The 17,688-nt window shown below is 38.7% G+C and overlaps 1 protein-coding gene across 7 annotated transcripts in view; it reads right to left on the reverse strand.

Annotated features, from left to right (window-relative positions):
* Positions 1–1,150: 1,150 nt before the first annotated feature.
* The window catches only part of LOC139453259 (clathrin interactor 1-like), a 42,854-nt gene continuing 26,316 nt past the window's right edge, over positions 1,151–17,688 (reverse strand). The window contains exons 11-15 of one of the 7 annotated variants that reach the window (XM_071234890.1): positions 17,143–17,247; positions 14,721–14,768; positions 11,135–11,261; positions 6,995–7,147; positions 1,151–6,356 (exon numbers count right to left, since the gene is read on the reverse strand). In XM_071234890.1, coding sequence (XP_071090991.1) covers positions 6,220–6,356; positions 6,995–7,147; positions 11,135–11,261; positions 14,721–14,768; positions 17,143–17,247 — 570 coding nt within the window. In that variant the 3' untranslated portion in view covers positions 1,151–6,219. The remainder of the gene's footprint in view (positions 6,357–6,994; positions 7,148–11,134; positions 11,262–14,720; positions 14,769–17,142; positions 17,248–17,688) is intronic. The other 6 variants (XM_071234889.1, XM_071234888.1, XM_071234893.1 and 3 more) reach the window with 6 other exon arrangements.

Raw genomic sequence — 17,688 nt, forward strand, 5'->3', positions numbered from 1 at the left:
ACACACTACAAATAATCAATGATATGTATGGTTGTCTGTGATGACATGGTGGGTCTCCAGCACCCATCCTTGTTGGTTGTTGAGTGTTCATAACAACTGACCCGACAGACTCATTGTTGATCGTGTTATCAACTGCTGTGACAGCTGGAATACACTGAACCTCTCTTAATACAGATGCTACTGTTCATAGTGTTCATCTGGACTAAAAAATCTGATGACTGTGACGGGACCACCTCCGTGGTTAAGTGGTAGAGCATCCGCCCGGAGATCGGAAGGTCCAGGGTTCGATGCCCGGCCTCGTCATACCAAAAGACGTTAAAAGATGGTACTTGTTGTCACCCTGCCTGGTGCTCGGCATTAGGGGGCTAAAACAAGGCTCGGGGTCTAAGTGGGGTATCTCAGTGAGCTAGCACCATAAATCGGCATCAGTCCGGACTAGTACAAGCAGCTACACATACCTGGCTGTTCCATGAGCGACTGGTCCTCCCTGGTATGGGACGGCGAAAAATGTCAACAATATGATGATCGTTTGTGAAACAATTTTTTTATTCGGGTGTCCAAAATTATGAGACAAACCATCAGAGTTGGTCTGTCCAATTCATGTCGCTGTGCACATTTTGGTTTTGTTGCAATTATTAGATTTTGAGTTAGCGAGCAATTCATCGGTCTCAGATGGAATCAAACGGACACAAGGGAACAATGACACATAATCAGTCAAGTCGCATTGTCTGACCAACCAATCCTCTTTTGATAGACTGGCGATGCTGGGTTAGAGTTGGCCCTAAGCAGCTTCTGCTTGTCTTAGGAAGCAACAATGGATTGGGTGATAGCATGTCATTAACTTTGTCGCCGAAACTATCATATCCTACTGGAGAAGAATATTGCTCACACTATCAATCACTGTAATCCACACTTGATTACTGTCGACCTCTGTGGGGCAGTCGATTTGCCTTGTGGTTAACGCGTTTGCTCGTCCAACCGAAGACCTGTTTCGATTCCCAAAATGGGTACAATGTGTGAAGCCCATTTCTGATTTCCCCTGCTGTGATATTGCTAAAAGCAGCGTAAAACCAAACTCACTCACTCACTCACTCAGGCCTGTATCATATGGTAACCAAATATATCTTTAGTCATCTGTGACAAAGGAATCCCCACATAACAAGAACAACACAAGCCATGATCTCTTTACATAACATGTTTACTCTGTATCAGTACATATACACACAGACCTCACAACTGAGGTCTTAACAGTGATGCTATATACACTTCCATATAAAACATATAATCAACAACAGAACCATGTACAAACAACTGTCGCTAGGTATGTACTAACATCAGGATTTATGTACATCTCACTAATTTTGGAATGAAAATTCACAACTTTCGTACACCACTGTGTTTGATATATCAAAGCAAGCAAAGCGATATACCTTGCTCTAGAATTATGATAAAAAGAATGGGATGACATGGACATTTCCACTCTACTCCGAGGATCATTGTGTAAGCCTTCAGGATGAACTTTTTATCACTCAGGGCAGGTAACAAATTGGAGTAAAAAACACATCTGAATAGTTTTTAAATTAGCTACAGTCAGTTGCATATTGGGAAAATGCTTGCTATTTGACATTTCCAACAGTAATAATTATCCAAGAGAAAGATAATACTTAAAATCTCCACAGAGTGAGCATGCTTTCTGGGAAACAAGAAGTAATATGAAATGGCCAACATATTTCAGCTGAATATATATATGTAATTCTGGATGGTGGACTTGAAGAACAATGAACAGAAACAACTGTCATTAAAATCTGCAACAGACGGGAGAAAATGTAAACAGACCGATTAACTAAAAATCTATTTGCTCCAATATGAAGCAAGAAATAGAGTGATCTCCCTTCATTGTAAATGGGATAAATTTTAACACTTACCTATATGAAGATACAACTGTCCGTTCTTTTATTTCGATTGAATATACATTCTGACTACACAGATGTCTGTACACACAAAGCAACACATTTACAGGACAGCTATAAATAGATAGAAGCATCCAGATGCTAGGTTATTTTAAATAAAACTTAGTTCAAGTGTGTCGTAAGGACTAAAAAAATGATCCACATCTTGAAACTCCTTTAATTTCTGAGTATTGTAGTTTATCATGGAACATGGGTAAGGATTCTAGACCTGGGCCCTGTTTCACAAAGCGTTATTAGTGCTACAACCTTCGTAAGGCTATGGTACGATCACCTTACACTAAGATCACTTGGTGGAATAGGGCCCTGTACGCCAGTACTTGTTCTGTAAGTGCTGTAGATAGATAATGTCATCCCTGTACTGGAGACTATCCATTAAATAAGAGTCAGATGCCATGTATTGAAATCTGTTGAGGGAATTCTACATATCTACACTGTCAGACCCCACTGTAACACTAAGTGATATGTCCTTGCAAAATTGTCATTACTGATCACAACTACAGAATTGAACATTAAACTATGCCAGTGCAGAAACCCACAAAACAATCATTGACTAAATTTGGGATGCTACCATATCTGAAGTTACAGATACAAATCACAATGTAGGACCCTCGATACAATACGGTTTGAAACTATGTCCTAGCAAGAGTTGAGGACATGGCATCATCATCCAAAACCCACTGTCTATAGTTAAAGTCTTCTTTTCACTTAATTTGAGCATTAGAAAAAGAATAAGTCTTTTCATCCAACCCACTGATATAGGCCATTGCTTTAATTTGAGATGTAGCCAATCTGGTCAGTTGGACCAAACCTGGATTCATTCAGTTTACTTGACAATGTACATACTACCGCACAACTTGTAAATATCATTGAATATTGTGACAATCCCCAATCATGTATTGTATCGAGTCCACCAGCCTTGCAGGTGAATTATTCTAAGACTAGGCTTGGTGCTGTGTGACATAGGCTACCTGTTTCTAGTTGTACTGTGGGTACTAAACTCACTAATACACACTTGACATGGTGAACTTTAACACTGCATCATAGGAGCTGAGTAAAGCTCTTTTTCCTTCTGCTTACACAATAAACTTAAAAAAGAAACCACTGCCTGTCTATCTAGGAGTTATCTCCCTTGGTCAATGCAATGCATTTTCGAACCTCTACCAAGTATTGATTGCAATTGTCTGTTTGTTGTTAAATGACGCACTCAGAAATATTCCAGCTATATGACAGGGGTCTATAAATAATCCAGTCTGGACCAGACAATCCAGTGGTTGATATAATGAGCATCGATCCACACAATTGGGATACGATGACATGAATCCAAGTCTACAGGCCTGACCACCCGATCCCGATAGTCGCCTTATAACAATTGCTTGAATAGGTGTAGAATATGTCATACAGCATGAAGTGGTTGGTGATGAAACCTCAGATTTAGTTAAAGCTAAAAGCAAATTAAAAGCACTGAAAATCAGTTTGTCACCCCAATTCCAAGAAACATTAGAAGTTAAGTACTGGACGATGTTACTTATACAAATACTGTATCTACTAGTGATGATATAAATATCCCAATGCCTGGAGAATTGCCGAGTTGAGACTTCCCAGGTAAAATGTCTTCTTGCCATGTATACATAAACACCTCTAATACACATCCCACAATAATCACATTATACAAAGTTCATTCATACCTATCACTAGTATGCAATAAATATATTTTATCCCTACACTCAGAGAGAAATAGGGCCATTGAGATAACACATATTTGAGCAAAAAATAACAATGCTATAAAGAAAGTCTGTCATATTTACCAAGAGTAACTAAATGCTTGTCTTCAAAGTCTAGAATATGCAAAATGTGCTGTCTGTTCTGAACACAGGAATATTGCAAATATTAATATTGAAATATATGTTGAAAGGAATGAGAATTAGTTACAGAGGCTGTGTAGAATACAGAATTATCCCAAACTGCAGGCAGTATGGTAGTGTAACAGAACATATTGTTAAAAGTTCTGATCCAATTCTCATGAAGGTGTTTGAGTGCTGACAATTCATAAAATGCTATTCTGTGTTAACTACTACCAAACCAGAGTAAATTACGTTTTGAGAACCTGTTTCTAATGGTAATCAATGACAGGCCAAAATAAATGTCTTGTCTCAATATACCTGTACCAAATGAACAGGAGCCGAACTTTAGAAAACTCAAATATGTTGTCAGGTTTGAATTTAGGATACTTTCTTAAAACCTATATAGTTTGAAATATAGTTTCAACAAACTTACATTAAAAAAAATGTTAAAAATATTTTCAATCAAACAACTTTTATGTTTTTCATTTTTGCCCAAAAATTTTTTAAACAGTTTATTTGGCTTAATCAATCTTAAAACTTCTCTTTATTTTGCTTCGACAAATACACAGCCACAGCCCCTCTACCACAATAACTTATCTGTACATCTGTTACCATGGCAACATGGAATTTTAATAAATCAAAATCTTGGTAGAATAGAAAACTGGAAGATAATCTTAGCAGATTACAGCATGTGTCATGTGGTTTACAAATAATTTGGCATTGGGCTAAAAGAACATATGTAATTGTGGCAAATGATAAAATGTGCATTTTGATACGATGAGCTCTACAAGTACAAGCCATTTCCAGATCCTCATCCTTGGTAATGAAAACAAAGCCCCTCGAGCAACTTTACAGCAAACAATATTTGTTTGTTTGTTGTTTAACGCCACACTCAGCAATATTTCTGCCATATAAAGGCTGTCTGTAAATAATGAAATCTGGACCAGAAATTCCAGTGATTGATATCATGAGGTGAGGTGAAACTGGGTTTAACGTCGCGTCCAAGATTATTGCACTGATTGATATCATGAACATCGATCCATGCAATTGGGATACGATGACATTCATCAGCCAAATGACCACCCAATCCCATTTGTCACCTCTTATGAGAAGCATGGGTTACTGAAGACCTATTCTACAATAATTCTTTTTTTAACTGCAACGGCGCCTTTTCCTAGCATGTATTTATTTTGTTCCTTTAATGTTATTTAAAACATGGCATGTAAGACAGAATCGATATGACAACATTCTGGAATGTATCTGTGTGCACCTAACCAAAGGCCCTATAACCTAATAAAATCCAGACTGCACCATACCAAAGCAATGATTCTGTTTCAAGAGTCCAGTAAAAATATAGCAAAATGTGATGCCAATGTTTGTCACAATGTGACAGGTGGGTGAAATATATGCCCCCATGACACCAACCAATCAGAAATCAGAATACTATTTGGCCCTGCTCATACAAACAAGCTCCACAGCCACAGTTTTACATACACTCATTTAACATTTTGATGTAATGCTTAATAATCTTACTAAACTTAAAATACTTCAATGTATAAAACTTGTATAAAGATTAAAGATCTAACACATATTAAATATCGATACATCTACATATAATTAGATAGAAACTGTTCCAGCTGTGCTAAATGACATACCCATAAGGCAAAACACATACGACTACACCACTGTGTCTGCATCCTCGATTATGCAGTGTATTAAATCTCCATTCCATAACGACAATTACTCTGGACCCATTTGCCATCTTTGTTTTTGATCTGGTTCAAATGACATGAAAAAGACATTCAAAAGCACATTACAGTGAGACTGAAACAAGCAGTGCTATCACCGTGGTCAGTATTAAACTCCATTTTTTTTTAGTTGTCTCAGGTCTTGTAGCATAAGGACTTCTTTCCCAAGTCATAAAAACAGAAGAACACCTCTTCAAGTTAAGTGTTAGTTTATAACTGTATGTAAATGGATCAAATACATTATACTCTCATTCAGATGAGACCAGGTTTTGAATGTAGATAGAGGCTGAAACTGTGTTCAGAAGAGGGATTTGGGTTGCTGATATCAAGCTTATAAGCAAGAGAAATCTGGGGCAAAGTTGGTGATAAGAGAGATGGAGGTGATAACATCACTTTGGAAACAAAGCTACGTTGATGAAGGGATCCAGGGTACTTATCATAATAGAATGGATGTAATCATGGTTAATCGAGGATGTTGTGTTATTAAAGAGCTCATAATATGACAGGTAGATATAAATTTTAAAATTGTCACTGTACTATTATATAGAAAATAGGCCTAGGAGGGCGATACGAATGATATCTTTGGATGGGTGTATATGTGTAAGTGATGTAAGTATGACTATGGATGCACTATTTGACTGATGGTGATGGTGGGCTACACTATTTGACGTTGCCGAAGGATGCGAAGGCGGAGTCTGTGCGCTTCTGGAACGACGACTGTCCCGACACGGTGGTGGTCTGCATCCCCATGCTGCCCTGGGGCATCCCTCCCATCATCCCTTGTTGCATGCTCATTCCTGGAAACAGATGGAGGGACATTAATACTGCTTGTTGACTGATGTCACACTCAGCAATATTCCAGCTAAATGACAGCAACTTGAAAATGATTATGGTTGTACCAAACAATCCAGAGATTGATATTATGAGAAACAATCCACATTGTTGGTGTACAATGACAAAGTCAACAAAGTCACTGAGTCTGACCATCTGATCCATTAAGTTCCCATTTACGACAAACATAGGTTGCTAGGGACCTATTCTAGCCCGAAATCCCAAGGGTATGTAATAAATAACCATCCAAGATTTGTTTGTTTGGATTTTTTTAACGCCACACTCAGCCATATTCAAATTACATAAGGTCCAGTGATGGACATCATGAGCATTGATCTACGCAGATTAGATATGATGACATGCATCAATCAATCAGCAAACCTGACTGCCCGATCCTGCTAGTGGCATCTTACGACAAGCATAGTCATTCTGACCTTGCGTCACAATAAGACTCAAATGACGTCAACAGTGCCATTTAGAGGCCTGAAACAATACACTGGTGCACGAGAAGTGATATTTGCACACAAAAACTTCCAACATGGGTAATAAACTACAATATGCTACATACAAACAATCACCCTGCATACCACAATATGCTACATACCTTGTCCCATCATGGGTTGTGGGCTCATCATCCGGGGAGGTCCCCCGACATTCATGTTGGCCATGCCCTGGTTGAGTGTGGACATCCCCCCCATCATGGCCGGACTCTGACCGGGGTACATGCCCCCAGAGGGTGAACCTCCTCCCCCCATACCTTCAACAGAACAAGCCACACTATCAGGAGAGGTGTCAGGCTGAATAACACGAGACTCACAGTACAACTCATGTCATGGGATTTCTGGGTCAGTGTAAATTTGATTTGAAGTGTTCCCCAGTATCACCACTCAGGCTTGCAACCTTCCACGAAGTTAAGATCAGTCATTGATCATAAGCATGGAGCAACTGGGTGATGAAAAAGTCACTCAAGTGGGAAAATAAACCCAGTCAGCTGTGTTGCAGGCCTGGACCCATTACACAAAGTGATCATAGCAGCAGGATCATATACCAACCTACTCATATACTTTAACACTGAAACAGTCGTAGAAACACTGTGATCTAGGGATGTCACCATTCACAGATGAATTATGGATTTACACTTGATAATACTATAATATCCCTACACATGTACTGATTAATGACATTGGCAATGTAATTATTACAATTTTTGGAATTTTTGGAAAAAAATAAAATATAATAACAAAACAAAATTTGCTCAAATTTTGCTCAGATTTGTCAGTGAAATACAAATCATCTGTAAAATGTCATAACATTAGTTATTACTATAAGTTGAACTAGGAAATTTGTAATAGCAATTTTAGGGGTATTTACTGACATTTGCTGCAAATATCGGCCTCTGAGCATGTGCAGTTAAATCCCTGCATTCTTACGGTGATCACTTTGTGAATTGGTCCTGTGTTAACATCTCCACTTTTTCATTGCTGCAGGTGCTCGGTGAGAAGAGTGTGCTGTAGTCATAGCAACTGACATAATACTGCTCTTGGTTCTGCATCCAATGTGCATGTGTAAAACGAGAGACCCTTTTCAACATATCACGGTGCTTTCCAGATGTATAGCATCACAGTACAAATACTATTGATGGTGAATGCTTTTTTCCAATATAAATTTGAAAAGTTGGTGGTGCATGATGCATAAACACCATAAACATATCGTCCTCCTCAATACTTTATGGGTTTGTATGCACTTGCTCCTTTATCAATGGTGAATACATAGGGCAGCCTTGTGGTGTAGTTGTTACAATGTATCAAGCCATGGCTTGGTTCTAACACACGGGAAACCACTGATTGCTTAGATTGCAACATCCCTGCGGCCATCTGCTCTTTACATTGTTTCAATACAGGCAATGGTAGGGTTAGCATGAAGCCATCCAGTCAAGAAGCAGCCTTCGTCTTGTGAGTTTTACATGGCCTCATTTCATAAGAGTACAAACAATAAACACATCACTGGTACACCGGATATCAGCCGTATGTATTCACAGGATATGGAGAAAACCCAGTATTGAAGACACGAACAGATAACAAACATTCCAGTCGTGGAATATCATGTCATGCAGGTTATATATGTGAGGAGGGAGAGAGCAAGCAAGGTGCAGATACATTACATCCATAGTCTTGAAGGATCTGGTGAGCAAAGATAGAAAATGAAATTTGGAAAATTTTTAAAGTGAGGAGAGATGAAGGTAGGATATATTCAGTCCCCTCTCCAAGCATTGGACAGGACAGGAGCAGTTGGTCCATGGCATGCATATTTCCATGCAAAAACATCCATTCTCAGCTTGTTCATGTCCAATCTTATTAAAATCAAATCTTTTACACTGATACGGTACCTCTCTGCGTGAAGATTTGATGACATCTCCATGGGAGTTCAAAGTCAGGTAAGCTTCCTAATGAGCCAATCAGTGTCAAGGATTCTGAATTCTCCGTACAAGTGAGCGAAGTATTCAGACAAGCATATCTGATTTCTTTATCTTGAAAACAATTTTAATGAAGTATAAGCGCCATGGTACACCCAAAAGGGTGTGCTATCAAGGGAACATTTGTGTTAGGTGGCGGTTATATTTGATAAAGATAAAAATTTGCAAAATTGAGGTGGAATAGAAATGAAGTTAAATTGATAAGAAAGCTGTCATCTGACTGGCTCAAGAACCCATGCATCCTTCATTTTGATTGGACTGTCAAAGTTTGCTCTGGTTTCATCTGACTTAAGACGGTGTCCACAGATCTTGACAAAGACAGGTATCGAATCGGAGTGAAAAATGTGAATTTAATGAGATTGGGTCCTGTACTATGTAATGTTCTCTATAACGTCTTCTTTTCCAAATGAACAAACTACACCTCTAACTCTAACTTCTGGCAGACTATTTTATTCCCAGTGAAAAATTAAGCTTCCAAGATGTAAGAATTTCCATTTATTCTGAATGCTTCCATAATTGTTGTTCCATTGACAATTACCGGGTAATCTTAAAAGGATTTTCTGTCCATAAGAACCCTAAGATGACCTGGTAGTTTCTTTAAATAATATCTGGTGATCTCTAAGGGCAAGACAATCAGCCAATCTGACATCAGTTACGGAAAATAAATAATCTCAAAATAAGAAAAAAGTATGATGTACCAATTCTTCGAAATATAATACCAGTTTCTGCAAAAAATACATTTTTCGACTAGCCCGAACTTGACATCATCTTGGGGTAATGTTATTGTTAGGATATGAGCATACAGTTTAGCTGAGCTTACTTGACTGAAAGACATTTTACAAGACCAGGGCTTCATACTAGTGGCTAAAGTCACAGACTAATTGATGTATACATAAGTCTATTCTCATGACTGACCAAAGTGTGTATTTTACAATGCTGTGTTGATGACACTGAATGAGACACATGAATAGAGTAACACACACACACACACACATATGTATCAACCCTGCTTGCCATACTGAACACATGCATGAACGTTGGCCGACCCTGTGTACAGACCTGTGTAGTTTATCTCAGGGTACCAGATTACAACACCTTGGGAGAGAAGCGAGACAGTGACGGTTAGACACCTCCACGCAACCAGTGGGGGGCCCTAGTTCTACAACTCAACATTTTAACCAGACTTACGACAGTCACAACATTAGATCTCTCCGAGGACACACTGGCAACACGATACAAGTTTGTATACCCTACGTTTCTCAATCACCTATGAATGCATATGGACAATTTGTGTTGTAGTTTGTATTTTTAACCAATGAATCAAGGCAGGGCCTGGTTCTAGCGAGAGATACCTGAAATTGTTCAGCCCAATGAGCGTTCATATTACGTTTTATTTTTCATACAAGTGCCGTCTGCTCTACACATTGCTTCAATACCAAGTAACGAAAAATTCAGAAAAAAGGTTATGCATGAAGTAGGAGGGCTTATTTGACATCTGAGAGTTATGCACGGTCTCATATTGTTGAAAAAAATAGCCATATGTCACTACTCGTCTGTATATATTCACAGGTGATGGAGGAAGAGTGCACACAAAACCAGTGACGTATTGACAATGAGAAGAGAGTGTTGTCTTTAACTTGCATAACTACAGGTTGCTCCTTGTTAGTAAACTCTGCATACATAGGTGCCTATCATACGTCTTAAGATCACTGGGAGATGGAATTCTGCACAGCGAATTTAGCCAAAACAAGATAATTGGCAACAATGTAGTCAAAGTGGGTTAGATAAGCAAGCATGTTAAGTTATTTTCTAATATACACACATGTAAGCCAGTTCAGTTTACAAAGCTCTACAGCTAACAACTTTGTTAATACACAGGGAAAATAATAATAATTTCAAGTCTCAAAGAAACATCCATGACCTGACCCTCCATGATGTTAATATTCAGGTCTTAAGCAGTGTTTGAATATGTCAAAAGTGTGAAATTGGCATTTCTTACATCAGGACTTGGTAAAAATTTCTGTGAAAGAACCATATCTATTTTACTAAACAAATAGTTGTTTCAAGGTGATTTTAGACAAGTTTCGAACACTGACCACGACCTGGGCTCTGTTCCACAAAGCGATCATAGCACTACAACACTCACAAGTCTATGTTGATGTATGGGAGTTACAATCACCTTAGCACAATGATCGTTTTGTGGAACAGGTCCCAAATTTTTACTACTGAACTGAATACAAAACTAAAGCTGTAATTTACTATGGTGCCCACCTGATCCCATCATGCCTTGCTGCTGTAGCTGGTTCATGCTGGGCTGGGCCTGCTTTTGGAACCGGTTCGCTGGGTTGAGGGTGTCCAGGCTTATGTCTACCTTTGACTCAGACCAGGTGTTCGGCTTCTGAAACAATTACTCCCTAAAAAGTCTGTTCTGATTGTACAAAACTCCATTAATGATGCACCAGTTTATGTTTACCCTAGCAGTGTCCATGGTGATGACCACTAAAGATGGGACAAAGTAGAAAAGCTCTTATACAGTGAGTGAGTTTACAAAATATTTCAGTTACATCATAGCATGTCAGCTTGATGGGGAGGAAAGAGATGGGCGTCTTAGACTTTTACCACTTTGGTGAAACACTCGAGCACAGGTATGGTGCTTACAAACCTAAAAACGTAATCAGGGCAAATTTGGGATTCGAACCCATGATAATCACTTTCTGGCCATCCTAAGGAACACAATGCGGCATAGACAGCTATGCCAGCCGTGGCCCGGCACATATACAGGAAGTATAGATGAGCTAGGAGCTTTCACAATAATCTGCATTATGACAGCTGTATCAGAGAGGCCTGGACCAACCAAACCAGTTACCAGGGCCACACATACTGCCTGGTCCAGGGAATTGTGATACAGTCAGGCTATAGCCAAGAGTTGATATTCCTGGTCGTGTACAATCTATGAGCATGTTCATTGGTAGTCGCCATTGTAGACACATAATACACAATCTTCCCCTTTAAGAATGAGGATGCAAAACTAATGGTATTCACATTGTAAAACTGAACAAAGGAAATGGTTTAGTATTCTACATGTTCTAGTGCACAAAGAAAAAGACAACTGGTCTCTAAAGAAGTCTTCAAAACAGCTTAGAAATTAGTTCAGACAATATGCAAAATTCAATTATATTTACATTATTTACACTAATAACAGATGAATAAGCGAATGTTGTTTAATGCCGCAGTCGGCAATATTTCAGACATAACAATAAGTCTGGCTCAGGTCAACCAGTGGTTGACAGTATGAGCACAGATCCATGCCATTGGGATACAATGACACACAATAAATAACCAAGGCAACATTGATCACCTAATACTCATTTCAGCCAACTCTTACAACAAGCATCTGGGGGTATGATGTATCATAATGAGATACATGAGGTCAATGGCACGGTCAAGCTAACTGACCAACAGGTTTGATCATCCCTACTACCACCAGCTCCCGCTTCAGTGTAAGATAGCGTGTGAAAGACGAGGCTAAGTGTCAGTTTAAATCTGTCACCGAATACCAAAGACAAATACAAAAAGAGAGTGAAACACTGAAAATAAAAGGAACTTTGATCATTGTTGTTTGATTACCATAGTTTTCTAATACTACCATATACTTCACTCTCAAAAGTGTTCAAACTTGCTTACAACAAACTAATATCTTTGTTGAATTTTAAGTTTTACTAAGCATGGAAAGAATCTGAAACAGTTGAGGTGTGGTGAAATGGGGTTTAACAGGAAGGAGTCAACTACAGGAATATCTTACCCATATCTGCCTCAGAAATCAAACACAACACAATAAACACTGATTGACAGCCCACAACAGGACATTTCGTTAAGAGTTAAGATATTGTCATCTACTGAATCTAACATGTGCCTTCTTGGCATCCACACTTTCATTGAAACAGACAATGACCTTATGTCTACAGCATACCACATGCAAACAATCACAGAATGCATATCGACACAGTTGTACATTGTATAGCACTTATCAAGATGCAAAAGCAGTGTTCCAGAGACCTTCCTGCCTGTTATTCCATGGCATGCAATAGTGTGGCCAGATCAATAATCTTAAGTTCCCATCCTGTCAAAATAAATTAACACGTAACAAATTTCACAACTATTAGAGTGCGAGGTAATACCATTGATTTCCGCTTTTCCTTGCACATGCATACTTAATCATTGGTTTTGACCAGAGTTTGTTGTTTTATTGCAGAGTCAGCGATATACCACTAGACAACCCAGTGATTGATATCATGAGCAACAAGATCCCAACAGGAATCCTGGAGCAGATTTCAAATTTAGTCACCTCTTACAACTAGCAATGGGGTGCTGGAGACACATTATACTCTTGTGGTCACAGGGCTTAGCTAAGTAACAAGTGGTTGATAACACGAGCAATGTTCCACACAGGCAGTGTACAATGACACAATCAACCAGGTCACCAAGCCCGACAACCGGATCCATGTCCCTGACATGCAACACACTACTGTGGATCTATTCAAACCCTGAATCAACACAGGGGACTTGCTTTTAGTAAATGTACTATTCAGTAAGCAGGGTTTTGACCAAGAGATCTTTGTTGCATGAGTTTTTTGGAGAAGTACAGTTTCACAAGCTACATGAGTCTATACAGTGGATAGCCATGATTCGTAATCATGTCAAACCATCTACTTTCATGCATCTTGAAACTCTGGATTGTACGACTCAAAAGGTAGATGCAACAAATATCCTACTATTCTAGCCTTTCAAGTCAACATGCTTACTCTGAAATGTCACCAACAGGACAAAATTCAATATGACAGGATATTAATGAAGTCAACAGCCCTGCAGCAACATGCCGCCTCCGCATCTCTAGGACCTACATCTCATGTAAAAACATCCATGATGCTATTTGGTTTACAGATACCCAAACCAAAACTTCACAATATAAGAACACAAACAACATTATTTTGGGTTGTTGGGACTGATTTTGACTTTCAGTGATTGTACATTTGTCAAAGTAGGTCGAAAGAGGAAGGGAGCAACTCTTGGACTTGGTCATTCTCAAGGGCTATTTCTTTCATTTCATTCTCACTTTACTTCACCATTTAAGTCATAACATAAAAATATATTAATTTTCAAAGACACTTCTTTTTAAGTTATCAAAATTTCAAATTCAATATCAACAAAAATAAAGTAAAAAGATAAAATAAATAATTTAATTTCAACCACCAACAAAAAGATCGGTAAACCAAATAATTTTAGAAAGGGAGACACAATGTCTGTCATGTTCATCAAGCATACAGAGAAACGAAGGGGCGGGGACGTGGATAGTGACAGATTGAGAAGCGACTACTCTACAGCCAACCAGCATGACTGAATCAAAATGCATAAAAAAATGAGTAGTGGAGCAGTAATATCAGCATATCTTGGCTTTTACACAACCAAACTAAATTTATTGAAAAAATAACAGATATTATCAAAGAAAAGATCTGGGGGCTCAAGATAACACCTGTCTTATAAATGTTGGCATTACATGTTTAGACAGGTATATCTTTAAAAATCACTGACCTGTTCTCTCAAATCATTAAGCAATGATGGTTTATGAAATATATATTACTGGTTTAAAGATATGTCTAAAATGTTACATTAAACATTCCCAATTACTCATAAATTGTTTTTGTAATGGTCAAATTGAGCTTACATCAGAAAACAGTACTGCGGAGAGTACCTCATTATCCACGAACACCTTACTTCTGAAGCTACTGCTTGAAGCCAAGGTATTCTGATCTGTTGAATGTGCTGGGGTTTAAAGGGTGAGAAAAAAAGAGAAACAAACCTTGGGTGTTTGTGGCCCTGCTGACGAAGGGTCAGAGGTTGAGGTGTCCTGAGTGACGTGTACAGAAAACACAATGTGAGAGAAGGGGTAGACATAGAATCAGCTTACGGTGATGCTTAGGCTCAGCCATTTTGAAACTGATCTCTACATTGATCAGTTTGGATTGAAAAAACAAACTTTATGTTCTCGTAAATATCAAACACACCCCTCCAGAAGATGCAAAGGGGTGTTTTACTGTAAAGACCAAGAAGGGTATAAAATAGTGTACATTTTGTTGTCAGAACTTCAGATTCATGCGATACCATGAAGTGTCTAGCCACATTTCAAGAGAAAAGTAGATGCATAAATGTGAAGATTCTTGGTTCATACGATATTATTTTACATTTATCAAATAATGTCCTGCTGCAAACTTATTCATGTCCTTTATTGACTTTGCTTTTACACAGTTGTCAGTGTCATGGATAGTAACTGAAACATAGGTCTTGCATCTTCCATCTCTCAGCTGAAGAAGAGGAGCTGAGGCTTAACAAGAACATTAGGATGTATAATAGCTTGAAGCGAGTGAGCTTGGTTTAACACTGCTTTGAACAGTGTTCCAGTTGTGTCACAGCATGTCATCTTGATGTGGAAGAAAGTCCGCAGTGATGCAGGTCTTAGACGTTTACCACTTTGGTGAAACCCACAAGCACAGGTATGGTGCTGACAAAATAGAAACATAACCCGGGCGAACCATGATTTGAAGACACGACCATAGGTTTCGGGCATGCCCAAGGTACGTAACTCTGCACAGCAAATTACGGCACCTTAGCAGACTGGGCCACCCCTGCCCCCTTAAACCTTGGAACCCAAAAGCCTATCATCTCAAAGTTTATAGCTTTTCTACAGTTATTTCAGAAAAAACCCATGATATATCAAAGAACATAGCTTTCCAAATATAAAAAGTTTTCTTTCCAGCTGATCATCCTTGAGTACCCAGGCTGTTATAACCAGTGTTCAAAACTAAGGGTGCCCTAATTATTTGCTGCTATAGTCTAGGACACCCTGAATCTTAACATTGGTGTTATGACAAGCACTCTTGACTTTACCAATACAAGAGGCAAGGACCTCAAGGACTCCACAACCCCCATTGAATTCGAAAACTGAAAATTGATGCATTTATCACTCTTTTGATTCCCATGAGTAAAGCGCTGACAAACCAAGAATCATAGGATAAAAATAAATCTGGCGACTGAAAAAGATGAGCAACAGATCTTGGCACAGCCAAGGGCAACAATTAGGCACAGAAATGTGGCACTTTCGAAGACTGGGTAAAAAACATGGGTTGCACATGGGGTGGAAATGGGGTGGACATATTCATCCATTCAACGTGACCAAAGAAACCGTGCTTGGTGATGAATTGGTCCTAATACTCAAGGATGATTTACTGCTAACAAAGAACAAAATAAAGTTTAATCATCAAAATGAAAATGAATGATTAAACTCAAAGAATTATCAAGATTCTTTCCTGCTGCTAATGTTCAACATAATTGACATTATGCAACAAACACACTGTCCACATGACAGAGGGAAAAAAAGAAAGATGTCAGACCTGTCTAAAAACTCAGTGTTACCACATGTCAACCATCCAAGTTTCCCATTTCACACATCCAAATTTTCCATGTCAACCATCCAAGTTTCCCATTTCACACATCCAAATTTTCCATGTCAACCATCCAAGTTTCCCATTTCACACATCCAAATTTTCCATGTCAACCATCCAAGTTTCCCATTTCACACATCCAAATTTTCCATGTCAACCATCCAAGTTTCCCATTTCACACATCCAAATTTTCCATGTCAACCATCCAAGTTTCCCATTTCACACATCCAAATTTTCCATGTCAACCATCCAAGTTTACCATTTCACACATCCAAATTTTCCAAGTCAACCATCCAAGTTTACCATTTCACACATCCAAATTTTCCATGTCAACCATCCAAGTTTACCAGATCACACATCCAAGTTACCATGGTAAACATCCAAATTTCACATCACCCACCAATGCCAAAACATATACAGATTGAATGTTACATATATTAACCCAATAACTACTCAAGTCTGAAACACATATATTACAGGCGTCACACAAAGCACAATACTGTTTATATTCAATGTGCAAAGCTGACAAACTGAAACACCAAAAAAGTCTGATAAATATAGCTTTAAAGCAGACATGGACATACTAGACAATATCCTTCATATTACCTGCCATACTCACCTCAACAGAAACCAACTAAAACTGTTTATTTTCCATTTATATAATCAACCAATCAAAGCAGTAATCCTTGAATAGTCACACAACTAATTACGAACACAAATATTCAGCTGCAGAACAATATTAAACATCAAACAGATATATATGATAAGGGACGACCATCTTACCTGCATGGAAGAGGACATGGATTTTTGCATTGAGGAGTGCACAAACCCTGCACCAGTCATCTGCATGGGCTGCATCATACCTGTTGCCATGGGCGACATCATGGGCTGGGGAGGGGAGGAGAGGGTGATGACTAACTACTAGCACCAACAACATTTAGACCTTCCTTGGGCGCTACATGCAATACCATCGCAGGGAATATTTTCCTTGCTGTGTGTTATTGATTCAACCTCACACAGACTGATGGTTTATCAAGGAATTCTGAAGCATTAGGATATACTCTCAGGTACTGAAAAAATATTCTCCAAATTAGGGGTTAATGTCGTGCCCAAGGAAACTCTCTTCACAATTTCTATAAAACTATGAAGAATTTCAGTAGAAATTATTTTGTTTCGTTTGTAACATGTACAACATAAGGCTAAAAAACATAATAGTCTTGGTTCTCAGGCACCTTCTGCATCATCATAAAGTCCGCTGCATGTTTCCTGCTTGTTTGTATGCATGTTTATGTAGGGAGGCCCTTTCCCAGGTTGATGGTACACAACTGT

The sequence above is a fragment of the Haliotis cracherodii genome, unplaced genomic scaffold (genome assembly GCF_022045235.1).
Source record: "Haliotis cracherodii isolate W230 unplaced genomic scaffold, xgHalCrac1.p SCAF_9, whole genome shotgun sequence".
Lineage (NCBI taxonomy): Eukaryota > Metazoa > Mollusca > Gastropoda > Lepetellida > Haliotidae > Haliotis > Haliotis cracherodii.